The sequence below is a fragment of the Vidua chalybeata genome, chromosome 1 (genome assembly GCF_026979565.1).
Source record: "Vidua chalybeata isolate OUT-0048 chromosome 1, bVidCha1 merged haplotype, whole genome shotgun sequence".
NCBI lineage: Eukaryota > Metazoa > Chordata > Aves > Passeriformes > Viduidae > Vidua > Vidua chalybeata.
This window is the reverse complement of record NC_071530.1, coordinates 110,384,409-110,412,046: the sequence shown is the minus strand read 5'-3', so window position 1 is coordinate 110,412,046 and position 27,638 is coordinate 110,384,409. Positions and strand designations below refer to the sequence as shown.

The window sequence follows — 27,638 nt, the reverse complement described above, 5'->3', positions numbered from 1 at the left end:
AAAAAATGGCAAGTTTCTGGGTACAGATTTCTTAACAAGGTTTCAAAAAGGAACTGTGAACCCCAAACTAAATGCTAGGAATAGGTCCAAACAAATTCAAATGTGATCTGTGATTCAAATAGTTCACCTGAGAAAAAAGCACAGGCTGGAACATCAGAACAGAAAGCAAGTGTTAGCAACGTCATGGGTAAAGATCATTAGTTCTTGTGGACCAGAGAAAAATGCCAAGTAGAAGGTATCTGCAAAAGGAAATAAAGGAAGGGGAAACAAAACTCCCTAAAGAATAGCAAAAAGGGAGAATTATATTGGTTACCTAAGAAGAAAAAATATTATAGGTCAACTAACAATGGAATAACAGTCCATTTGTGATCTGTTTCAAAAAACAGATGCATACTTCACTGACCACTTTAGGTGTGAACTGCAGCAGCTTACGAATACTGGGGAACTATGTCCACAAGACAGAAAAGATGATGTTAAAGATGTGTACATTAAGAAATGTGAGAACAACAAACTAAACATGAAGTCACTGACTGACTGCATGGTTGTCATTGCCACTGATGAACTGGCAGAGAAGGGCCTTTCCAGAGGTCTGTGTTCACAGGTCTACATAATTCATGGAAGATTTATGTAGCTAGAACAACCAAAATCTAAACATAGAGAACATCTAATGATATAGAACGTGTAAACGCACTAATTAATTAGAGGAGAAGATTACAATGATCTATTTTAACATGACATGAAAGAATCATTTCAGGCTTAAATATTGTAGAGGGATGTATGAAAGTAGACATCATTATCTAGACTTGGTACACATATGGATACTAATGTTAAAAATTGAAGAAATAAAGAGTTGTGCAGCCCCAGTAACTTCACCCAACTTGCTTAGGAATTTGAGAGCAAAGAAAACATTTGCTGGGAATGGAACAGGAAGGATTTATTCAACCAGAAAAAGCTCAAAGAGAAAAGGATGAGTACAAAAATGCTAAAGAAACTCATAATGGCCAAAGAGATAAAGCAAATGAAACAAATTTTGAAAATGTTATAGAAAGAATAAAGCACTATGCAGAAAGAAGATACCACTACCCAAACTAAGTTAACAAAAGGTTGAATCATTTTGCCTTTATCAGTTCATTTAAAGATTTCTACACAGTGAAAAACAGATTGAACAAGTTGGAACAGACAAGACCCAAACAATTTTACGTCTAGTTGTTTTGAAAGAGTCCATCAGAAACAAAAAAACTAAAAAAGATGTTTTATGCTTTTTCTCAGTACCCCAGTCATGTGAAATCAGGCTAACATCTTTTATGCTCTGTTAAACTTTGAAGGACTGAGAGGTCATCCTTCTATAATGTTAGCTAACAACTTCCACTGAAATATTTTCTTACTTCACTTGGAGAATGCATTTTCACCTGAATCAACAAGTTAAAGTGGAAATTCTGAAGCCATGGAGTGTATTCACTTCTCTAAGCTCTGATGATAAAGACAGCACAATTAACCACTAGCTTTAAATTAGAATTTGGAGAAACATGCCAATAAAGCCATTCTTAAATACACTGTTAATTTTTATGGTATTTAAAAAATGCTGTCCAACAGAGACAGTGTGTTAATGAGCTGGAACAACAAACATTTCTTGGAAAGTTTATGTTTTATTCTATTGGGCTCTAAATTTCTGTGTTTTTCTGATTAAGCACAATGCTAGAATTATGTATTCTAATTAATGCTTTCATGCAGAATTCACAATGGCTTTTGAAAGTTCCTTTTTTTATTGAAAGCAAACAAAAAACCACCCAACCCCAAAACATATCTGTTAAAACCCAGCATCTATTTTGCATTACAAAGCAAATGTCAAACACTCTTATCAGAACAAACTGAGCAACCTTTATAGAACAACTACTTCAATTATTTTCCTCCAAGTTCCACTGAAAATTCTCTTCTGAAAATAAGGCAGGGGGTTATTTTTATAGCTCAACCTGAAGATCCACATTGGTGTTTAGTAAGTATACAGCAATTACTGCATAGGTGTGTAGTGGTAGGTTATCTGATTTTGGCTAGAACCTTGAAAGACAAGGACTTAGTCAATCTATTATTTCTGTATCTCTTTCAAATGATTCAAAATTCTCCTAACGTATTTATAAAATTTCTAATGATCCACTGTACACAGCTCTTGTGTAGCATACCGTATTTCTTACATGGAAGCTTATGTGTGAATATCATGCCATTTGACTAGAATCATAGAATAGTTTGAATTGGAAGGGACCTTTTAAAGGTCATCTAGTCCAACCCCTCTGCAATAAGCAGGGACACACTGAACTATCAGAGGGTCAGGTGTCTCAGAGCCTCATGCAAACTGACCTTGAAAGTTTCCAGCATGAGGCATCTACCACCTCCATGGGCAACCTGTTCTAGGTTTTTTTATAAAAACCTTTCTTCCTTATATCTAATCTGAATCAAACCTCCTCCAGTTTAAAACCATTACCCCTCAGTCCCACAGCCACAGGCCCTGCAAAGAAGTTTTCCCCTATCTTTTTTACAGACCCAGCCATCCCAATTGTCTCAGCCTTAAAACAAAAATACCAAACAAACCAAAACCGACCAACCAAAAATACAAATACAAAAGTAATCAAAAAATCAGCAAAGGAAATGAAGATTCATCTAAATGAAGGGTCCAGTACCACTCATTTTTTATACCCTTTCTAAAAATTGCTACTAACTCTATATTTTATCTGGGGGAAGAACAATCCTATAATTCACATACTTTCCCAAAGGTATGTAAAAGAAATTTTCTACAAAAGCTGGAAGATATGAGAAAATACATTTTGATGCTTTTGCATTAAAGATTCCAAAATATTACAAATGAAAAATTTAGGAGCATTTATCTCACACAGAGGAAACATAACATTTTATTTATGTGTGCAAAGAGACACCACTGCTGTTTTGTAACACAAATTTGTAACAAATTTGATTCTCTAGTGCTGGGCCCCAGCATTCCATTGACCTGTGATTATTGTACAGTGCAGATGGAGCATCTGAAGATGCAGCAACTTTAGTGACTGACATTCTGAAGGCAGACACTTTAGAGAGCTTTATGCTCGAGTATTGACGTGATCTACATCATCTGAAATGAGGGAACGAGGACAACAGAGACTGTGTGATGAACCTCAGGAAGGTGTTGGTAGGTATGATATCTGCAAAACCTACTGTTTTCACTGTTCATAATGTCCCTCCACCTTCACCCTAAGAATATATCGAGACATGAGATTGAGTGGAACAGAAGTGACAAGGAGGCTGTAGGAATCATCATGGAACCTAGGGATCTGTTGATATTTCTATCAGCAGTGATAGACATATACTGATAATGAAGTGGTGGTTTAATAGATGCTAAAGGCAGAATGGCAAATTGTCATCTGCAACACATGGTGATGTCCCAAGAAGTTTTAGAGATATGGCAATAGGTAAGCAGTGATTCCGAACAGCCCTTGTGGAGAAAAGGAACATGCTCTTTAGATAGACCCGCTTGTTTCTTCAGAATCTGAATCCTGTATTTATATACAAAGCCCAATAGTATGGGCAAATCAAATTCAAATAAATCCTGTTCTGTGATCCACTGCCAAAATAAGTTTATTTATAAAAGGAGGGGTTAAAGAAGAGGATAATGTGATGGAAGTGGTACATTTATTTCAGTCTCTGATGGCTGAACACTAATGCAAGAACTGCAAATGGTATGTAGGAGGACTTGAAAGATTTAGCTGACAATCGACATTTTTGACTTAAGTGGCAAAATAACGATCTGATAATTCATGACTGTAGTAATATAAAAGATTAGGCTTGTTTGTGAAAAAAGAAGAAAAGAAAGAAATGACAAAAGAATTTTAAAAATGTGATTTAAGTAGGCAAACTTTCCTAAATGCAGAATTAGATGGAAGAATCCCGAAGAACATGGTGCTAGTGAAAAATAGTTAAAAAAACTGTCACAGTTCTTTAAATAAACAATGCTGACCACATGGAGTGCAAAGCCTCCTGCAAAGGAGTAATGGGCATTGTACAATAAGACCACATTGTCTTAGTTAGGATCTTCCTGTTGATCTCACAGCATGTAGGGAATGGAAACGAGGTCAACTTACTAAGGAAGAATACCACAGTAGAACATGGTATAATGGGCCAAAATTAGACACAGTTGGAAAGGGACACATCAAACTCCAGAATTCTGTAAGTACATTAAAAGCAAGAAGAGGATGAAAGAAAAAGTACACTGTGCAACACTGGGGGAATACTAGAGGAATACAGAGACAAAGCTAATGTTAAAACTTCATCTTTTTTTGCATGAATCTTCACCACAAATCTACTGGCGTGCTTAATACAATTAATACCAGCAACAAAAGGCAAAAGGGTCAGAACTGACCTTAAACAGGCAAGGAGCTCAACAAATATTACTTAAATGCATTCAAATCATCTGGGCTTGATGATTTGTTAAATGTCCAGATACTAATCTATTTCAGAACTGTTAAAAGATGGATTTTGAGGAAATGATGAGTACAAATACAAACTTATACATGCTAGTTATATATATATATAATATATATATATATATATATATATATATATATCTCACATATGTATCACCTATGTCTAAAAAAGGGAATAGGAACAGCTAAGGACTTACAGACTTAGTCAGCTTCAGAACTCCATGGCCTATGCACAGACAACCCATTCTTTTTTGTGATACCCTAGGCTGTCCTAAGATACTGATGTGGACACATTCTGAGCAGACACAACCCAGAATCTATGGGACTTTAAACACTTTGAAGAAGTTAGGTGCTAGACTCTCAGTTGACCAAAGAAACCTGTGTTTAAATACCTTGCTTCTTCGCTCTGTCTTCATGCTTTGGAAAATATGTGCAATGGTTAAAGCACAAAATAGAATCATAGGATCATTTAGGTTGGAAAAGACCTGTAACACCATTGAGTCCAACCATTAACCCAGCACTGTCAAGCCCACCACCAACCCATGTAAGGTATCACGCCATACACAACTGCCTGAAAATTAATCAGGAGTTGAGCAACAACCAACGTAGATTTGTCAAGAGTGGGTTACATCAGATCAGTCCATTTTCTCTCTGACAGTATAAATAGCCTTGTGATAGAAGAAAAGCAGCACAAGTTGTATATCTTGATCGTAACAATGCAGTATTGCTTAATATTTTCTCAAGCAAAGCCAGGATATATAAATTGCAATTAGGTCACCAGAACTCTTTACTTAGGGAATTATTGTTTATTTATTATCAACTGGGAGTCTGTGTATTCAGAGGCATGATACAAAGATGGAAGTAATTTGAAAATACTATCAGTCAGAGAGCATGTAGACAGAGCATCAGAATTCTCTTGATGGTTTTGTGAATTACTTTGGAAACAAAAGGGATAAGCAGGGCATTGCAATAGTGGCAAATGCAAAGTTTGACACTCTTGTATAACACAGAACTAGAGAAATGCAAAATGAGGAAATTAAGTGGCTATGCAATGGTTCTGTAGAAAAGTACTTGTATTGATGGACTGCTCATAAACTGAATATAAGTCAACCTTGCAATTACAAAGAAGGTGAGCACAACACTCTAAGTTAGAAACAGTGCAAAAGCAGAGAAATTATTTTTGCTCTCCATGGTGTTACTTACCAGTTGAGCTGGAGCAATACTTTCAATTCTGACTGAAGCAACTCAGAACCCATACAAAATGCAAAGGAGATAAATGAGGCTTAGAACAGAAATGAGGCTTAAGGCCCTAGGTCTACAAAGACTGCATTATTATCGGCTTCTTCTCAGGAAAAAGAAACAAAAACACAGCAATCTCCACACTCTACATGTAGGTGCCAAAAAGAACAAAGAGTACCAGTCAGAATTGCAACAAGAGAGATTCAGATCAGACCCCGAGGAAAAAGCTTTCTATCAGTGAAAACAATGGAACACTAGATTTCCTTGGGAGAGGCTGTGAATTCTCCACCACTGAACAGCCAAAAAAAGTTTTAGCCAATATGAAGAAAAGCAGACGTTGATTTTGCCATAGTGTAAAGAAGATGAGATAAATTTTCCTTTTTTGCCATGTTTTCTGCATCAAGATGGTGTAACAAATTGTCATCTATTACAACATCGTTAAAAAGAAAACTACAAGTCCTCTTGCATATATTTAACTTCTGACCAATTGCCAACCTCCAATTTCAAAGAAAGGTGCTTAAGAGACAGTCCTTGCATTGTCTTCTAGGCTTCTAGCCTCTTCATGCCCTTCCAGTGGAATCACTCTATCCAGTCTAACATAATTGACCAGAGCTTGTAATTCTTATCTGAAAGAGCCCCTCATTTGGACAGTGACCTTCAGAAACACTGTGATTTCATAAGATAATGGCTTAGCTTGCCTGCATGCAATCAAAACCTTAGATTACACTCAATTTCTGGAACCATCATTCTCAAACACAAACCCATTGTATCTGTTACCAGTTATGCTTCATGATGGCTGGAAGGACCCTTACTTATTCATGGTCAACTTTTTTACTAGCAGTTGATAGCTTGAGCTGTGTTAAAAGTCAAGGTAGATAATGTCTCCCTTGAGGCCAAGTGTGGCAACCCAGTGGAAGAGATTTCTCATTAAGCCCAAGAGACAGAAATTGTCATTGGGAAATACTGAATGGCTGCAGAGACTAGTATTATGAGGCTATATACTTTGTCCATACCGATATTTTAGTACAAGGTACTAAAAAGTAAAACAGGACTTATTACTATATGTGCTCCTGTTAGTTTCTGGACTGTTCGTGTTCTGACTGACACATTCTTCAGAAACTAACAAGATCTGCTTGCACTTATAAAAGCCTAAATTGTCTACAAGAATGAAAAACAATCATTATCCTGTTCACTACTTTGGCTAATGACCTGGGAACCTATTATGTCAAGGAGTTATCCACAGCTAGAGTTCTCCTTGTTAAATAAAATGTGGCAATTATAAAACTAAACTTCTATCCATCTGCAAAATACTTTTAAGTGAACTCACATGTATTTCTAGTATGAAAATAATTGAGTTTCTCCATTTCCTATAGAATACTGCTGACTGTTCAAGTATGCTGTTACCTATCTAAAAGTCATTTTTCCACTAATACAACTATTATTCAAAAGAGATTGTGATAAATGGGACCAAACTAAAAGGATGCTCTAACAGTTGGCAGGTCTGTAATAGAGAATGAGTGTGAATACGCTTGGGTCAAAAGGAAAAGCAGCTCTAGTTGTCACAAAAAATCTGCAAGTTCTGTTAAACAATGGCTGCATTTCTGATGATAGTGTTTCTGCTACACAACTCAATGCTAAGCAAAGATGCTGTATTTTTCAGCATTTAGTCATATCTGACTGGTACCATATGGTAACAATATCAGATCAAAGCAGAGGCTGAACTAACCTTGATAATTGCAAGGAACAGATCATGTAGATAAAGCTTGTGAAAGACCACATAATAGCCTTTTACTAGGAAAGCTGTCAAATAAAAGTTTTCTATTTCTATTTAGTTTAGCTGGCATAAGACTGAAAAAGGAAATTTTAATGTCCATAAATATTTCAGTCTGTTTGATATAACTGTGGCTACTACTCATATATATGCATCCCCCATCTTCTATTTATATCAGTTGAACTCTGGCAGCAATCTATACTAACTTTTAGTATGCAAAAGATTTAATGGGTTAGTTGTCTATTGTATGAAATACAGCAGCTGATTGTATTAAATTTGATGCTCTTCACTTTTAATTTTGTTCTGGTAGATAAAAAAGCTCATGTCCAGTCATTTTTCTTTAGACATTTTTATGGCTCATGCAAATTTTAGTGCCCTCCTCTAGGTTATTTCCACAGCTTCTGAACTGAACTGGCCACGCTTAGTATTGAAGATGATGACTTAATAGTATTCATTTAATGAAAAGGGTATTTCGTTTAGTGCAGCCTCCCTGGTGTTGTTGTTGCTTAAAGGTTGACTGAACAGATGTTTCTGCTGAGCTGTCCATAATCATGACCATATTTTCTTTTCAAATTTGATTTACAAACTAGAAATGGAATAACCTACATAATTTCCAGTACAAAACAGAGTACGCTTTCCTACAGTAAATCAAAGAATGGTTTAGATTGGAAAGGATCTTAAAAAATTATCTAGTTCCAACCCCCTGCCATTGCCTGAGACACCTTCCACTAGGCTAGGCTGCACAAAACCCCATCCACAGGAAGTACCTGTACATGTGATAGATAACCTATCAAGTTAAGTTAAGTTCAAGCCTTTCATTCATGTGCCTGACCTGAGAGAACCACACTGGAAGTATTGACATGTTTGTGTTATTGAACTATAATAGCACACTTCAGGTGGAAATAAAAATCAATTAGTTTTTAATATGTCCAAGGATGGAGAACTCACAACTTCTCTAGGCACCCTGTGCCCTCACTAAAAAATGTTTTACTTCATGTCCATATGAAAGCTCCTGCCCTTTGGTTTGTACCTACTGCCTCCAGTAGTGCTACATCCTTTTATATACACTGATAAAACTGTCCTGGCCCTTCTCTTACCTAGGCAAAGTCCTAGAACTGGGCAAGGTACTCTAGGTGTAGCCTTATGAGTGCTGAGTTAGATGGGATGGTCTGTTAAGCTCACATCACAATGGTATTCATGCCATTGAATGGAATTCATGCCTCTTCTCTGACCTTGACCCCTATAATCTGAACCAGACTGTAATCCACCCTGTAGAAGAGGTCCACATACATGCTGATCCCCTTGAGGGCAACAACCATTCCCCTTTTCTTCTCTGCCTGTCTTTTGTTTCAAGAGAAGCAAAAGCTTGTCAAGAGTTCTGATACACATGAAAAAAGGAAAGAGAAATATGCAGAGAGAGGCATGTGTAATACTGGAGAGAAGCAAAAAAAAGGAGGGGAGTGAATAGCTAAGGTAATTACCAAGTTTAGTAAAAAGCATTGATGATTTCAGGTCTTGAGGACACAGATGTAGGAATGTGAAAGAAGTAATGCAGCTGAAGACGCAGAATATTTAAAAAAAAATAGACAAGCGTTGCAAAAACCCACAGACACAATAGGACAGCAATTGTTTCTTTGCCTGAAGATAAGGAGCACTCAGAGGCTCATCTCAAACAGAAAAATGCACACATTTACACAATGCCATGGCTGATGAAAAAGCTATCCTTTCTTAAACCAGCTATCATGTATTTAAAGCTAACAGAGGAGGAGTTTCTGAGTAAGAAGTATATAAACAGGAATATAAGGAAATACTTCTGACAAGATGCAATTACCAGGGCCTTTTTGCTGTTGTGACCACAATATGTCTACAGTAACACTGAGAGATACATGAACGGCAAAGAGATACATCCAACACTACATACATACATAAATACAGCAGACAGAAATACATTGTCTGACTCAAGAACTGCTGAAAGAACAACAAAGTCAGCCACCACAACTTCAGGTCTGGGGAGGTGACAGGGATAGGTACCAACTCATTCTCTGGTTCTCTCAGCAGTTCTGATGTACCTCAGCTTGGGTGTTCATGTTCACTCTGCATAAGCTCTCTTCCTTGGGTCTCACCTTTTCACAGTAAAGGGTAACATGACCCAGATTATGGCTAATTTTCTTTAGTTCTGTTTATGAAGTTATCAATTCTTATAAGAAAAGCTCTTTCTCATTTCTACCTGATCACTGACATAGCATGAACAGTCTGCCTTCAAATACAAAATGAAAAGACAGATTTTTAAGACAGATGGTGAAAGTGATTCTGAGTATTACTTTAGTCCTATAAAAATAACCAGATTAAACTGAGAAGTAAAACATCAAAGAATGAAAAAGAAAATATCTACTACTATGGGAATAATTGCTTCAGACATGAGGAGAAAAGCAAGAAGCATCTTTTAGAGAAAGAAACAAAGACCTTTTCCATTTTCACTAAAGTGGGAAATATGCCAAGTAAGACTGAAGAATTGCAAACATATGTTTTCAAAATGAAATGTGACTTGTTAATTTAGACCTTGTCTAAATCAAGAAGACAAGTGGGATAGCTATATTCATTCCAATACACTGTAGTGTCAAAAAAGACAATAGAATCCAATCTGTTTGAGCTCAGATGCAAGAAATTAGATGAAGAATTTTAGGCGAGTTATAAATCTGGCAAATGAAAAGATAAGGCATGTTTTAAAATGAAACAAAACCCGTGCAAAATAGGAAAAAAAACTATAACATGCAGCAAACAGTACCGTCTAACTGCATTCAAATTCTAGAAGTAACAATTAAAACCCCTTTTTTCTAATACATAGTTCACGTAATTAGTGACCCAAGCATGTCAGAACACACAGAAAAAAGCAAGTACTTATAAAGGTACTAGAAAAGGTATATAAGTCTGGGGGAAAAATAGGCAGAAAGGCATATATGAATTGTGGTCAAGGCAAGCATGTATGGAACTTGTTTAAGGAAAGACGGCTAGAGACTCTGAGAAAGTTAAACATTGTTGAATTATCCAAGAATGTTCAAATTTTGTGGAGAGTTCAGGAAAAGGGATATAAACAACCAGGGTCTGTTCACTTAGCCTTTAATAATAGAATTATAGACATATACCTTTGAACCCAAGAAGCAGAAGGTGAGAGGAAGTTACATGTAAGCATCTAAAATTAGTCAGTCATTTTTGATGACTGTCAAAAATGAAAATCCTGTGCCCAATCCCTTTTCTCTAGGCATTAGAAAACACCGCCTTTCTATGCAAAAAAATGGCCACATATACTTGACACAAGAGAGAATTAAATGAAATCTGAGATTAAATATTATTCAAAGGACAGCAATGTTCTGAAATTAGGAAAAAAGTCTCAACTTTTTTTTCCCCTTTTGTATTTAAGCCAAACAAATATATTGGAAAACGATGAGGGGAGGGAAAGGCGAGGGGAAAAGCAGAGAGAGAGGTGTGAGTAAGGGTGAAGAGGAGGAGAGTGCTGCAGAAGCACGGATGGATCACTTCTGCTTGCTCTTCCTTTTGCCGCACCTGCATCCAACATCCTGTTTCAAGTCCTCATCTGTCTTCAGATTCAGAATGGAAAGGAATGTTCTGTTCTCCATATAATTCCTGTGCAGCCCTACAGTGGCAACACTGGAGGCACTGCAGACCGACTCATATCACTTAATTATTAGCACTTTGCAAGGGAGGCACAGTTGGAACACTACACACTGCAGTACTGCAGTGCATCCTTAACAGCTTAACATAACTTGCAGCATACCAGTCTCTTGTGCCCATATATGTTACCACTTATGTCCACACATTAGTTATGCTCTCATAACACAGCTCCTAGCACAGTCTTTTAAAAAGGCACATATGTGAGGCACTTACTTTCCCACTGTAAGGGGGGTGCTTTATCAGCTCTCTTTTTAAAGTACTAATAATTCTGTCAAATGTAAATGGAACTAGTATTGCATACGAAGCCCTCTTTTTTTTTAAGCCCTAACAGCTGTGCACTGTACTTTAGAAAACTTGCTTGAAGGGAATAAGAGGGGAACAAAAGCTTCACTAGTCTACATCAGAACAACCTTGAGTGAAGGGCCCCTCACACATCAGAAGGACTTATAGGAAAGGATGCTGTAGAGACAGCTGTGGATCTTCTATTTTTTAGCTTTCAGGACACAGCACAATTGATATGTCCTACTAAATGTTCCAACTGAGTTTAGCCTTGCTACAGACAAAAGCAAATGCAATAGTTCTGCTAACACCTCTGCAAAATGTGTTCTTAAAGGTGAGACATGTTTTAAGTGTGACAAGAGCTTGTAACCAGGCTTTAGAAATCAAAAAGGAACGTCCACAACATGGATGTGGCACAGAAACATGGATGTGTCCACAACATGGATGTGGTGAAAAACAGATTCACACTTCTGAAATACAGTGACCAAGCCAGCAGAAATATGAAACCATGACACTTAATCAAAAATGTAAAGCTTCCTATTCACATATGTAGACATACTGATAGTGAAGAGGACCTCTAGGGATTACTGCAAACAGGCAAACAAGAATTCCATTACCACATCAATCAGAGCAGCCAGATTGCAATGCAATTGCAGTGAGCCTTTCTGGACTGCCTAGGGAAGCTGAAAGAGTAGCTTTTGTGTAGCTGAAGACAACTGGGATTTTGATGTAAAATCCTTCAGCTTTAAACTCACATAACGTGAAACTGATGTTTGTTGTTAATACATGACTGTGAGCTACAATATACACCATCCATACAGGTGTGTTAGGTAAAACAAGTATTAACTTGCTGCATAAGGACAGAGGATCAGCTGGGTGTAATAATCTGTCTGAAAATCCTTGGCTAGCTCAGCTCAGGAAACAGACTCAGAATTTTATGGAAAAGCCAGCTTCAATCTTTGGAATTTATTAATATATCTAGTCTGTAAGATACCTGCAGTAAAACTACCCTAATAAAGCTGTACAAATAAGGCACATTACAACAACACCATGCTGTCCACATCATCCAGTAAAACCGAAGAAAAAATGTCAGCTAAAGGGAAAAATGTGTCATAAAATGACCTTCAATTACTGCACACACAGGGGTGCCAATTTAACAGCTTTTTAAATCTGCTTAGGTGCAGATGACATATGTTACATTTAACCTTCAATTGCAAATGTTCTCTGAACTAAATGCTTTTGTCATAAACCTAAAACTATTTCAGTGTAAAACTCAAACATTTACAGGAACATAACAATAAATATTTGAAAGCTACTGATTGGTAGAGAATGGAAAAGGGCAAAGCTAAAAGATTGTAGTATAAGCAGAAAAGGCAGCTAAGTAAGATTAGGTAACCATTTAACTACCACTACACAATAATTCCATGGAGAGAAACATAAAGTAAAGCTGGAAGCAAATAATACATGAAGCCCTAATTTCTGCAGTTGGTCTTTCTATAAATGAAATTCTGCAAAATACCAATGGCACATATAATCCTCAAGGACCAATGAAGTTAATAAAACAAGCAGGGAGATGGTTACATTGCTACAAGAAACCAATTGTGAAAATCAAGCTTCACTTACTCTCTTCTAATAAAAAACTAATATACAGTAAGGTACCTACTAAATACTAAGTGTTCAGAATGTTAGATACTAGACTTTTCTTCTTGCCTTTTACAAGTAAAATAGTATTTTGTATTATTCATTACCCACTCTCCACCACAGAATTCCAACTGATGTGGTTGGGAGTAGGAGTAATCTGTGCACATCAAAAACAATGGTTACCTTTTGCTGTCATTGCTCAAATTGTAGGAACAGATATTAAGCTGATTCATAATGCATGGAAACAGAGGTTTGAATTTGAATTCTGTAGGTAAACTTCCCCAAAATTAGTTGTTATTATTTTAAACAGAACAGAGTAAATCACTAGCTGACATCACCCTGTGCCTTTTCTCAATGCAAGGGGAAAAGGAATCTTTACAAGGTGACAGATTCAAACTGCACCAACCTAAAATGAACAGGCCAAGACAGAAGCACAGAACCTGCACTGACCTTAAAATAAAAGGATGCTGTGATATGATAGCATAGCAATACTAGCACTCACCCAAGAGACAGTAATTAATTTGGGATTTGCTGATTTAGAAATTAAAAGAAAGAGAATAAGGTGGGTTTTGACCCATTTTAGAATCCTTTGATTTGTACATCATGTTTTTCTTTTCAGTAGACTGACCTGCTACAAACCTGAAATATTCACAGGACCTTCTGCAATACTACACACCTTAAGTTATTCCTTAAGAATACTGAAGTTTTATATTTAAGTAACTAACTTGACTATCTATAAACTGTAGATAAAAGATAGATAATTGCTAAATTTCTTTCATTAAACAAGTAAAGCTGAGACAAGATATAACTATTACTGTGATTTCCTCTACTGTTTTAAATGCTCTTCCAGTACAGATCTGGTCTGGTGAAATGGCAATGCTACCTAACACACATGTCTGAGGAGGCTTTGAAGTATTTTTGTAGGAAGAAATTCTCATCCTAAGTGAAAGGGAAGGGCAGGTGTAAATCACAAGACACTCAAAAGAGCCCAGCACCAGAAGAGAAAATGCAAGACAGAGTTAAATTCTCAAAGATCAGAAAGGTGTTAAGCAGTCATAGAGTCTGGAAAGACACACTTTTTTTTCCAGACCATTGAGGAGAGAACATTTTGTTTAGCTCACTAAGGATTAGTAAAATCACCTCAGCTTTCTGCTACTCTTCAGATAATGTTACAGTTCTCTTTTTGGAAGCTAAGTAGGTGGGTGTTTTTCCCTTCCTTTTGCCCTTCCCCAGTGTTAAGATCAGGAATCTGACTTCCCAGAAGCACCAACAAGGAAAGCTGGAGTAGTACAACATTGCCAACTGCCATTCATTTTCAGCAACCTGTTGCACAGACTTGTTACCCATCCTTGCACAATATACATTGTTTAATTAACATTTGAAGACTCACTGATGCCACACAGCAATCTAGATACACAGAGAAACTTCCTGCTTTGAAGGTGAGTATTTGCTGAGAGGTAGTCAAGAAGGTTACTTATCAGCTTGATGTATCAATGTCAGAAATAGGTATTTCATGAAAAATCCATTGTTCTTTAGCTGTAGAATCTTCTAATTAGAGCTGTAAAGCAAAATACTTTGCTGGAATTTGTGATAACTGAAATCTCTTGCGCAGAATTTTCTTTCCATATAGTTTCTATACCTGCATGTTTTCTATATTTCCAGCTCAGTCATATAGGTCTCCCAGGTAATCACCCAACAGGCTTCTGTATCAGCTGAGCTTCAAGAATTTTGAGTCTTTAAATCCATACAGATTAATGAAGAGCTGAAAATCTGGATGTCCAATTTTTTTTTTTTTTTTTTTTTCAGTCATGAAGTTCCCAGTATCCAGTGATGCAAGATTTTTGAGCAATCTGCTAAACAGACAAGTCTGGGACATGGCTGCTTCTCAGGTACTGATCTCTTCTCTGTGGTGACGAGTGACAAGACCCGAGGGAATGGCCTAAGGTTGTGTCAAGGGAGGTTTAGGGTGAATATTAGGAAAAGTTTCTTCACCCAGAGGGTGGTTGGGCACTGGCACAGGGAAGTGGTCACAGCACCAAGCCTGGCAGAGTTCAAGAAGCATTTGGACAATGCACATGGTGTGATTCTTGGGGCTGTCCTGTGCAGGGTGAGAAGCTTGACTGAATGATCCTCATGGGTCCCTTCCAACTCAGGACATTCTTCGTTTCTATGATTTGTACAATCTCTACATACTTATTCCCTCTGAACCCAAATCAAAACAAATAAAATCCTTGATAAAATGCATCTACCATAACTGCCAACTTGCTCCATCTTCTTTTACAGGCATTTTTAATACAGAAAATTACACAAGGTCTCATCACTACTGAAATAGAATTTTAACTAATATGCAAGCTGAAATCAATTTAAATTGTAATTATAACTCATTATACAATTTATCTTTTCCCAAGGGGAAAAAAAGGGCAATGATCCTATTCTTCCACTTTGTCAAAAATCTAGCTGGAGTAGGGACTGCATGAACATCAGAAGAATTGTTCTTGACTTCTTCCATTCTGGGACAACTTTCCTAAGGCTTTCTGTTCCATGGGCTCCAATAGCTGCCTGATAGCAACCACAGCACTTGAAAATGAAAGAAAGATCAGAAAACACATCCCTAAAAGCTCCTAACTTGTCCCTGAACTTTTCTTGAACACATTAGACTAACCAAGGTTGAGACAGAAGTCATTTTTTTATAATAAACACTTTCACACAAAAAAACAGAAAACCTCAACTCCCTTAACTAATGGTTTCTAAAAATGCTTATTCAAACTGACACATGCATGACAAGTTTTGGCTGAGTACGATTTAAGGAGGAGGAGTTATACCACCCAGAAAAATGGTGTTTATGACAGAAATGACAAAGAATCATTCATCATGGGGTTTTTCTATGTGGAGCAGTAATAAAGCCTAAATGAAACTGCACTTCATTAGTAATTTATTTCACAGATCACTATATATACACAAATAGCATAACTCTATCACATTTTTATAGTGCCATTTATTACAGTACTTCACATGCTATATTCACAGGGCAACACAGAAATGCAGCTTTCTCTGGGGAAGACCACAGCAGCCAACTGCAGAGCAGCACGCAGGGAGGAAACACTTCTGAGCCACAAGAGCAGAAATAAGAATTTTCAGATGAATCAAGGAAAGGCCAATATAAAACAATAAAACTGAACCCCAAGAGATGTGCAGCTAACTCAAAGAATAGTATTGCACAATTTTTGCTTCCCTGATGCCCCATTTGATTTAGAAAGTAGAAGTAAAAGAGGAAAACTGAATACCCTTGCCTTGTTCAGTCAAAGTGACCAATAGCAGAGACTTCCACCAGAACTCCCTGGCTAAAATTCTCTATCCTTTTATTTGATCCTTGAGCACTACACTGACATCTTCCACTTGCCACAGAAAGGAAAAGAACATCAGTTCTATTGCTTTCATCAGTCCGTATCTGGGATGCCACACTTCAGGCTCAGACATCAAGAAAAGAGATGCATTTCTTTCTCTACTAAGACTTCTGCAAAGTTCAAGGTTATTCCACTCTCCACTGGAAAAGAATTTTCAAACTTTAACACTTAGAGGCCAAACATTTCCATTAAACTTCCAGATATGGCTGGTGACTCCTGCCTTCTAAATGCAGGTGAAAACGTGGTATGCTACACAAACCCACAGAATGCTATGAGAAGATGACAGACAGAAGGACACCTGCAAATGTCTCATCACAACATTTGCTCCAATTATGCAGTGTTGGCCTCTGAAATAACATATTATATGCATTACATGAATGATTTTTGAAAGAAAAGTGAAAAAAATGCACTGCTTTTAACTAGTGAAGCATGTTTAAATTCAAAAAAATATTCTCTTGATTTTCTTGCCAAAAAACTCTGCTGTAAGAACACTGATAAAGAGGTAAGTGGCTTGTCATTTGTAGATACTTCCTAAATAAAGATGCCATGCTTGAAATGTAATTTATGAACATTGGGTCTTTGATGGTTGGAGAGAAAACATGTACATTCTTTTAATCTTTTCTGATGAATTAACTAGAAAGAGAACAAAAATTCAAAACTATCCTAAAAATATTTACTGGGCACTAAGTTAAAATCTGTTTGACAGCAGGGAAAAAGGTTTTCTTAAAACTTGTCAATATTGACTTTGACTGCATTGTGGGAGCTTGAGAATAAATACATTTATATTGTTTCTCCTATGGATCTTGTTCTGATGTTCTTTCTCAAGCATTCTGTTATTAAATGCAGAATTGTTGTCCACAAACATACAGTATCTAATTTGATAAGAGGCTGAGTAAATGTACATTAATACAATTTTTTTCTCTTTTTGTGTCACACTGCACTTCATCTCCCTGCTTTAGTGGTTTAGTTTAAGAAATAAAACCTGCAATACTGAAATGAAATACTGATTTAAGATGCAGGTTTTAATTACTCATTTAAATGATCTGCATTCGCTAGTTGCTATATTAAAAGAGGGATACTGACCATCTGCAAAAAATAAAATTCCCTATTTGTGTAAGTTAATGAGTCTGAATTAAGTGCATGAGTAATCCCCATTGAAACTGTTAAGACTGCTTGAATCCCTAAGTGAGGCAAGTGAGTAAATGAAATCTCTTATCTATTTTAACTACTAGACCTGCTAGAAATACTTTTTTTTTTCTCTCTCTAAGAAACCCTGCAATCTGACCAACAAATGCAGGAAGCACCAGACACTGTAGGAAAGATCACAAAACTGAAATTTTATTTCCAGCCTGTTACTCTTCAAATCATTCTCCTCAACAGATCTGAGCACACAGCCATAAGCTCTGGAGAAGATATTCCTCGTAAAAGGTGGGAGTAAGTGGATTCAGTGCACTGGAGCTGAGAGAGCTTACATAGGCTTGTACAAAAGATGAAGAGCAGAAGAACAAACATTGACTAATATTGACCTGGACATTGCTGGCAGAGTACCAAGGAAGATCACAGGTGAAAAGAGACTCAAAGTAAAGAAAGTCTTGAGAATGAGAAGTTTATCTTCAACGCCATAGGTAAAAAGGCTAATTAAGTGATTTGGCAAGTTTGAAAGATTTGCTGCCCAGTTTCCATTCAAACAATTCAGGGACCTGCAGAGTTTTCAGGAAGCAAAGAAGCAGGAGCTGGTTTTCACAGACAACTTTATAGTCATTCTACATCTAACACTTTTACTTAAGAAAGTATGGAGATTTTCTAATTCTTTCCTGGAACGATTCCTAGTCAGTCAAATCAGCCTATGCAAACATGCTGTAAAAAAGTCTCATTAAAAATAGAAATATTTTATGATGCTACTTACCTGCCTGTCTACTTCTGGAAGCAAAAGCAGGAGGTATTGTTGAAAATGCTGAGGTAAAGAAGCAAAGGTGTGTTTATTTATTAAAGCCCTCAGGTTAGTGTTCACTAGAATAGATCCCGGTGTTTCTATGTCAATATCCTCAGCTTTGGTCCATTTCAAATGTCCTGGAGTAAATAAACAAAAATAACTTTAAACATAAATAAAGGAAGAGAGTAGGAACAAGTCTTCTTTTAAAGTTTTTAGCTTTTACTGTATAATACAATAAGCTCTTGAGAAATGGTACTCTGAGAAGGGTAACACAGCCTTTTCTAGGTGTCTTAACAGCTTTTATATTTGTATAATAATAAAAAATATTTTATATTTGTCTCTCGAAGATAAAATATTTTTATTTTATAAAAAAGAGACAAAATGTATTTGTCTCTTTACCTCTTACGTTCCAGTAAACATCACAGCTGACATATTATTACTTCTAGCTCAAGACCAACTCAACAGCCGCAGAAAATAATCCTGTCATGTCATCAACAATAATTATATAAGCACCTATTTTCAAGCAAAAGGCTGCTCGATGAGGCTGATGTGACTCAATAACTATGGACAGCTTCTCTTTTGCCATCAGCAGTGCCCTATGGCCTACAGAACTTGTCCCATTGCACCTGCTAAAACTACCTGTGTGAAAAGAGAGTGATCAAAGAGATGAGAATATTTAATATGTTAATGTTTGAAAACATTAACAACAAAAAACAAAAGCATTTTTCAGGATTTTCCTAAGAACTAAAATGATCAAAACCAGAAGGCAGCAGCAGGAATTGTGAGATTAGTAAAGGTATGTGAGGAACGATACAAACAAAGGAGTAAGATAAAGACTCCACAGAGGGAAAGGGAAATAAACATATGGCTCATGCACAGCATTATAGAATAATGTCTTCTTACTTTACACAGTGGATAGAAAGGCTATCAACTTAAACTATTGTACAGTAAGAAATATATCTGTTAAGGTACTGGGAAAAGAAAGCTTTCAACCACCAATAACAAGGAGATGCTGAATTAAATCCATAGGAAGGCATTACAGTCTCCATCAAAATATTTTAAGAATTTGTTAGACAAATACCTGTCAGTAATGACAGATGCATATCTGATTTTGACCTATGACTGATGAACAAATTAGATGACCACTGGAGACCCTGTCTGGTCTGATTTTGTTATTATTTCTAGGACAATATTTAGAAAATACTTTTTAAAGTTTCTTAAAGAGCTATCTGCTTCAAGGTATTTATATACTGCTAAAATCCCCTTTTTCCTCTAAGTCTTAACATATCAAAGTCCAGGTGGCTGGAAAAACTCAAAAGCTTTTAATCTCTTCCAGGAAACTTCTTCAGGTTTTGGTTTGTTGTACTTTCAAATATTTCAAAAATGGTGAAAGAGGGGTCTGAACTATATAAAACACAAACTCCATCAGAATCTCTAAAAAAGTGATTAAAAGATTATTCCACTGCTATGATGAATGATGGCATTTGGCATTTACATAGGACCTCTCAGTAACAATTAAAACTGACACATTAAGAAGATTAAATATGTTTTAAAAATGAGAAAATTTGGGCATACTGATTATTATTATTATTTAGATGTCTTAGAGGACCTATGGTGGTCTCTTCCCTGAAAGTCTGTAACTACAAAATATACACATGCAAGAAAATGAAGTTTTGTAAATTCTAAAAGCTCCACTTCAGTCACAGCCTCCTGTAAACATTCTTGTAATTTTATTTTATTTTTCAGCAGCTGATAGTAACTGAATGAGACAAGAACTACTTTGCACTCAGCACAGGATAACCTTTTCCAACACATATTTCTAACATACTCTATTTCAGTACAGCAAAGACTCCATTACCAACAAATGAATGCCCTGTTATACAGGACAATTGCATGGAAGAAGTGCCCATTTTCATGAATGCATCACAATAAACTATCCTCACCATCTGTTCCACCCACTAAATATAAATGTAAAAAGAACACAGTCCCTGAGCATAACACAAGCTGTATGATGAATTGAATTTTAATGCCTGTATGTATATTCTCTTCTTTAATCAATATAAAATACATATCCCCATCTTCTAAGTGACTCCAAATTAGAGTAACATTTTCCCCAGCTAGCACTTTATTTATATCCTATGGGAAGGCATACACAAAGAGATAATCCAAACTGAAATAAGATACATGACTGCAAAATCAGTAACATCCTTCAGTGGCAGATATTCTCATAGCATGAAAAGCCCAAGACAAAGAGCCAAATCTACATTTTCTGATTTATTTGACCTGCTATAATTTACAGATTACTATAGGGGTTTTATCAGCTTCTGGAAGAAATGTGTGTATTGCGTCTTGGCCAGTAGGGAACTGTGGATGCCCACCACAATCCTACTTTAAAAAACCCTCAAAATCTGCTCAGAAAAACAACAAATTCTCTCTTCTGCACCCTTCCTATGGCTAATTTAGGTTCTGTATAGCAGGTCCCAAGTTTGTAATAAGATTTAGTGAAGTATTTGGGAGCAGCATGGAAGTATGACACCACTGCATCACTAATCATATCTCTGAGAAGAGTTTATGACAAAACATGTGCCAATGTTTTTTATGTTGTTTTCCACAGAGAAAGACATTTTGAATCCTTATATAGTTCGGGGGTATCACTGTCCAGATCAGAAATAGAAGCTGTAAGACAGGAGAGGAAACTCAGGCTTGCAGCCTTGGAAAATAAGAGTTTACTCCTCAACACAGAGAATTAACTATAAGGAGATGGGAACACCATGGGTCTACATCAAGATATAAAAATGAAAACAGAAAAAGGACAGAAATCACACAGTTGACAGAATCTGTTAACTAAATGGAAAAAAAAGTAATCTTATTTAATCAGAGCTCAGAAATTCTACCAAACAACATGTAGTGGATGTTGGTCAGATCAGCAGAGTTTCAGACAACCAAACAATATCTGGACCTGGATTGTGCACTACAGAGGACCCTGGACCTGTTCTTGAAGCTACTCTACAACTGCACTTTTTGCATCCCAGGAAATGTTGTGTCATGAGAGAAACATACAGGTACAAGAACAGAAACCCTTAAACCTTATACAAAGTTCCCTGCACTTCATGTGTGGTGTTCCAAAAGGCCAGTAGATTTATTTTCTAAAATCCACCAAAAACTCCTAATGAATTCATTTGATATCATGAGCCAACAGTTGATATCATATCTGAAGATGGGGAGGAATATATACTTGAAATTATATATCTCAGTCTTAAATGTAGAGAAAAATTACAGGGAATCATCTAACATTGAATATAACTTTGCATAGCAAAAGCTATAATACTGAAGGAGTATTGTCTATTTTGAATAATGATGTTGGATCAACATAGAGAACTAGCTATCCACATGGGACTGATTGATAATCTGCAGAAAGATCATGTATGAAATCAAAGTACACTTTCATGGGAGGCTGTGATACGATAAGGCTTCTAGGTTACACTGCCAGGAACTGGCAATAGCACATTTAACAATTCTCCTATGGCATTTAGGAAGTAAAGTGCCTTGGAGCTATTTTACAGGATCATTATATATAAAAATAGGACTAGGCTGGATGATTAATAAAGAAGAACAATCTTATCCCCACAAAGATAGACATAAAATAACTTCTAGGATTTAGCCTCTACAAAAAGCTTGTTTGTTATCTTTTCCAACATGGCCACATTGCAAAATACTTCTCTAAATGATTCAGCATTCTGCTGAATGCAAAAAGTACTTTGTAAAGATAGAGAAACAGTTATGTCATTCTTTGACTTCACTTAAGCAGAGACAAGAGTCTTAGTGAACACTACATTTTGTGCTCCCTAGGGAACTTTTCAAATTAAATTTCATGCAGAGCAGGAAAATCTGCCTATGATATGGAGATTTAGAATTTACTCCTAGCATCTCTTCAGAGAAAATTCTTTGTTAATTACAGAACGTGATTCATGAACCTCACTAAAAAACCCACAGAAAATAAAATCAGAAACTGTATCTACCACCTCAAGAGATGTAGCTTCAAAATAGTTACAGGTCCGACTGAAGAACTAAATCAACCAAAGAAGAAGAACCAACCAAAACTTTTATGCCAAATCTCTATATGACATGCAATAATGCAAATGAAGAAAAGAGAATGTTAACTTCTAATCGGGCAAGCATGTAAGCAAATATGCTACTAAGTCTGGGAATAAATGCACATTAGGCAAGCAAATTCACCATGAAGAAAGAATATCTGTTACACACTGCCCCCATCCCCCAAAAACTCATTACATAACAATCAGAATCTAATTGCTGTATCACCTCTCTGCCTGCAATTACTTAGGTCTGTCAAACTTTAAAAAGCAGCCACTGAGGACGAAAAAAAACTGACCATGGATTTTCCAGGTAGACAGAAAGATGTCTTGAGAAAGGATCAGCTGCTGAGTTTGAAAAAGGGACAGGTAAACAGAAAAATAAAACTTTCCAAGAGAACACAGAGTTTAGAAAAACATCAGTATTACAAGTAAGAGAATTATTTCACTCCTACTCACCTAAACCTGATTTTTTTAACCTCTTTAAGTGCTGGCTTGTTTGCTTTCCAGTTGGAGACTTTTGCCCATGTTTCATCTCTTTATCAGAACCATCTGCTTCACCATTTTTAGATTCCGATCCTTTGGAAAAAGTAAAATCCCTTAAATATGATGCTTTTGCACTTTTACTAACAATCCCCTTAGCACCCCCTACACTGTAAACAAAACAAAAATAGGATTTAAAAAAATTTGACATTTTCTTGCTGAAAGGCAATATACTTTTCTGGTCACAATACAATTCCTCCTCATCAGAGGAATTGGAAGTAAAAGCTCAATAAATCAATTAAGTGCTGAAAACTAAAGTTTACTGAACACTGCAGTCAATAAAAATGTTCAGTGATCTAATAAAAACAACATAGTTCTATAATGCCCAGGAGATATTTTTTAAAAATATTTCAACCTGAAGTTATGGGGCAGTAAAGCAACCTAAGGCTGAAAAAAAAGATCATGTCTTTTTGAAGAAACATTTAAAGAAAAGATATGTTTGGAAATATAATTGTCAATTTGTGTTAAACATAGACACAGAAATCTCTTAAAATGAAGCAACTTAACCACCAGAGCTAAAGGTCAAGGTTATGCTGCAATGATAAGCATGGTATAAGAAGAAAAGCTAACAAAAGGATTTGAGTATTCAACGCAGAACTGAGACACAAATTCACATTCACGGAGAAGCTTTCCTTTCCCCCCCTCCTCCTTTTATAGCATTGAATACCAGCATGTGGTCCTCCATTAGAGCTCCAGAGCCAAACAAAATGTTACTTTGCATTCCTTTAAAGCTGCTGCTATTACCAATTGTCATTTTACTGTGTGCCTTCAGTTCTTTATTAAAGAAAAATCTCCATCCTTGAGACACGAGTCTTGATAAGGAAATAAAGACGTTAAACAAAGCCACCCAGTGGAAATAGTATTTCAGCAATTCCAAATTCTGTACGCTACACATCTGATTCAGAGGAAGGCTCTGTGACTAGAGCTGATCTTGCAAACAGTCCTTTAGCTATTTACCTGAAGGTGAATCCGACTGCTCATCGGACACCTTTAATGGTGTCAAAACAACACGAGGAACAGTCTTGTTTACCATCATTGAGACTCCATTTCTTCTTTTCTGCTGTTGTCTCAAAGCCTACAAAAATGATAACAAAACATAAAACTGTAGCAAAAAATAATGCTTATAAGTGAATTACACACAACATTTCTCTACTATTAAACTGAATCCCTTAAAATAAGCATAATTTACACAGCTACTGACTTGCCAGACTTCACACTCGTCCTCTTTATGTCATTTTCTTTTAAAATACAAAACCAGGCTTTTTCTCCTTTTTAACAGAGAAAGAAGATGCACCTTAGATCATTTTCCAATCCAGTTTTGACAACAAAGAAGCACGTAACTGTTTGCTCTACCTTAACAGCACGACATGATAACCCATGAAATGTGAAACTAAGACTTCAAAAAAAAAAGTAAACCCAAAATGTTTCAAAACCAGAATAAAAATATATATGTCTGCACATCTCTCGCAGGTGCATCCTCTCCAGTATACTGCTCAGTCAATCAAGTTAACACAGAGTGTCATCAGTATGTACAGCATGTAAGGACTACAGTATTGATGCACTCACTCAGCCGTGAGTAGTGCTGCACAAAATCACTGAACATGGCAGGAATCATTTATTTTCGTGAAGGGAATCAGTCCTAATCTTGGAAACCTTGCAGCATTTGGCTTCTGTCTGTTTGACTTTGGGCATTAACCTTCAGAACACGAACATGATGGTGTTCTGGCAAATCTGGGGGAAAATGATACACGAATAAATCTCTACAAATGGTAGTGCTTTGTGTTTCATAAATGTATTGAATACAGGGTTGATAATGTAATATAAAACATCTACAGATTAGAAATAGCAAATACCCATCAGACTGTTTTATATGGAAAATGATATCTCATTCAAAAGGTCTTAAAACATAAAAATATGAATACCTGCCAATTAATACATCTGCAAGCATTAAAATTCTGGAATTAATCAGATTGGGCTGGGCTTAATACAGATCTCTCCTAGCCTCCTGTCTATTTTTCTCCATTCTTACTTTGCACTCTATTTTTACAACTGTGATTTGTGTTATGAACTTGGGGGATTTATTAAAGTAATACCATATCAACAAGGAACATATTTGATATGAATTATCCCTATAGGTTTATGAGCATGAATGACTGATGCCCTGTAAGGTTTAAGTCTGTAACTTTAATGGATTGTAATACCTTTCCAAATTGTTCACGTAGCTAAATAATAGGGAAAAAAACCTCTGAGAAGAAAGAAATCAATATTGGTCTATTCCTCTAAATAACACTCTACACAACGTAAAATACACCAGGCCACATAGAAGCTAGTTCATGGATTAACCCATTTTATTGTACTTCTGAAAAGACACGTAAGCACTGTGCAATATAAAGCAAATTAGAACACTTTAAATCAAACAAAGAGAGGAAGCTGGTCAGATCTGCATTGAACCAAAGAAGCAGCAGAAAGCCATAAAGAACAGCCGATACTTCAAACATTTTTGAGACAAATTTCATACTGGTATCGAGCAAGCACAGCCAGACTTGTGGACAGAAAATTCTAAAGTGTTAACATTTCTCAAAAATTCCTCAAAATTCCAAAAATGACCCTGCAAAACTAAGTGTCAAATCAGGTTATCCTTAATTAACAGTAATACCATGGAGACAGTGGGAAACAGTTCATTAAAAATTAACGGAAAGACTGGCAATGTCTGCACCACCAATACACCAATATAACCACAACTTCGTATCATGGTGCCCCACAGCCTGGTTTGCCTCATGTCATCCTCATTTCCTCCAGCCAAGGCAAATGGTTAGAGCCCAAACAATGCTCCATGTTGTCCTCCCGCCTCCTCCTGACTTTCCAAGACAATTTCCACCTTTCACAAAGGTTTCATAGCCTTGCGGCCAGCGTCCACACGGAAACACCATTTTAATGCTTTACACAGCCACTGTGGCAAAGGCAGATTCTTTGTCAAGCCTCGCAGTCGCTTTTCAATGCTTACACTGAACTCCCATGAGGGAGAGAAAGGAACCAGCAGTGTATCCACCATCAGTGACAGGCACACAGCGTCCTTACGCTCAGGTGACACATGTGCTGCTGGAGAGAGGGCAGCAGTACCCAATATTTGTCAGGAGCACCACTTACCTTCTTCTCTGTTACTGGCAGGCCCCCTGTGGTCCTGAAGCACACATTTATGCAACTGATCTGGAATTTGCAAGGAGCACAGGCTAACTCATGCCCATGGAGCACTAATGCAAGACACTCCCTGGACAGTTAGATGAGGAAATACAGCTGGGAGCAGACAAAGCCACCGGAACTATTTGCTTTGAGGCATAGCACACTTCTGGAGCTACAGCCTAAGCACCTCTATATATGAGGGTCAAGCAAAAACCTTAAAGACACCATTTCCTTTTGACAAACATTTGTTTTTCAGGGTTTCTTTCTCCCTAACATACATTGATTCACTGCCAGTCCCCTTCCCCAGCTCCTCCAGTTTCCCAGCACAAGGAACTGATCATTAAAAAGGGCCCAAGTTAAGTCTGAAAATCAAGCTGACAGTAAAGTTACACACACCTGAAGAACAGGCTGTAGAACAAAAAAAAAAAAAAAAACCCAAACAAACAAACAAACAAACAAAAAACCAAAACAAAACAAAAAAAAACAACCCAAAAAAACAAATCCCAAAACCCAACCCCCACAACATGGATGTTAAATCTAAGTAAATCTTTTAACACAAAATTAACAAATTACCAGTGAATTACCCTGTGTACAGAGAATAGATGCATAACCTTCCCCACAACTCTCTGTCTTTTAATTTGTCAAATGAAAAATATAAGACAGGGGAAGAGGGTACAAAGATAACAAGTAAATAATCTAACATATGATTTGCAGGGTAAAGAGGTGGCTGAGATTCTGCACAGACATTCTTGCTGTGATATGCCCAGCTAATCACAACAATTTTGTGTTAATTTTTCCTCTGAATTTGAAGCTGCAGGATCTCAAATTTTTGGACAGACAAGTCTTCGCAAGACAATCGAGCAGCGGGAGAAACTGCTGACTGACACCCAGTTACAAGGGAAGCCAAACACCAGAAGGAGTTAAGTATAAAAGAAGGACAATCTCTGTAGTCTCCACTGAGGACAAATATATAACTTCTCTATACCTAGCCTGAGGGACATTCATTTTAGAATACAAGATTACTGCAGGATGAGACAAAAGTCTTGTAACCCAAGATTAATTCTACTTAGCTGGGAAGTCAATGAGATTACTCCAAGTGAAACATGCACCAAATGCCTGCTATACTGAGCTTTTAGTGCGCCAAGCTAATTTAGAGCTTTCCTAGTCACCATGACCAAATAAATCAAATTTATAACTAGCACTGAAGAAAATGAGAAATGTTGTAACTTATTCCATGGAAAAATGGTTCCAGATATCACTGCAGATACAGAAACAGTAACTAACACATACTATGTTGTCATCTTTCACAGACACAACCTTTTCTATCTCATCCATATTTAGAGATATATAACTTCCTAGCTGGACTTCCTACAGAACTGCAAGAAACAGATGATGACTTCACCG

The 27,638-nt window shown here is 36.7% G+C and overlaps 1 protein-coding gene across 1 annotated transcript in view; it reads right to left on the bottom strand.

Moving 5' to 3' along the window:
• The window catches only part of ASXL3 (ASXL transcriptional regulator 3), a 125,054-nt gene that overhangs the window by 17,641 nt on the left and 79,775 nt on the right, over nucleotides 1–27,638 (bottom strand). Inside the window, exons 6-8 of the mRNA XM_053956983.1 lie at nucleotides 24,012–24,129; nucleotides 22,971–23,090; nucleotides 18,394–18,557 (exon numbers count right to left, since the gene is read on the bottom strand). Coding sequence (XP_053812958.1) covers nucleotides 18,394–18,557; nucleotides 22,971–23,090; nucleotides 24,012–24,129 — 402 coding nt within the window. The remainder of the gene's footprint in view (nucleotides 1–18,393; nucleotides 18,558–22,970; nucleotides 23,091–24,011; nucleotides 24,130–27,638) is intronic.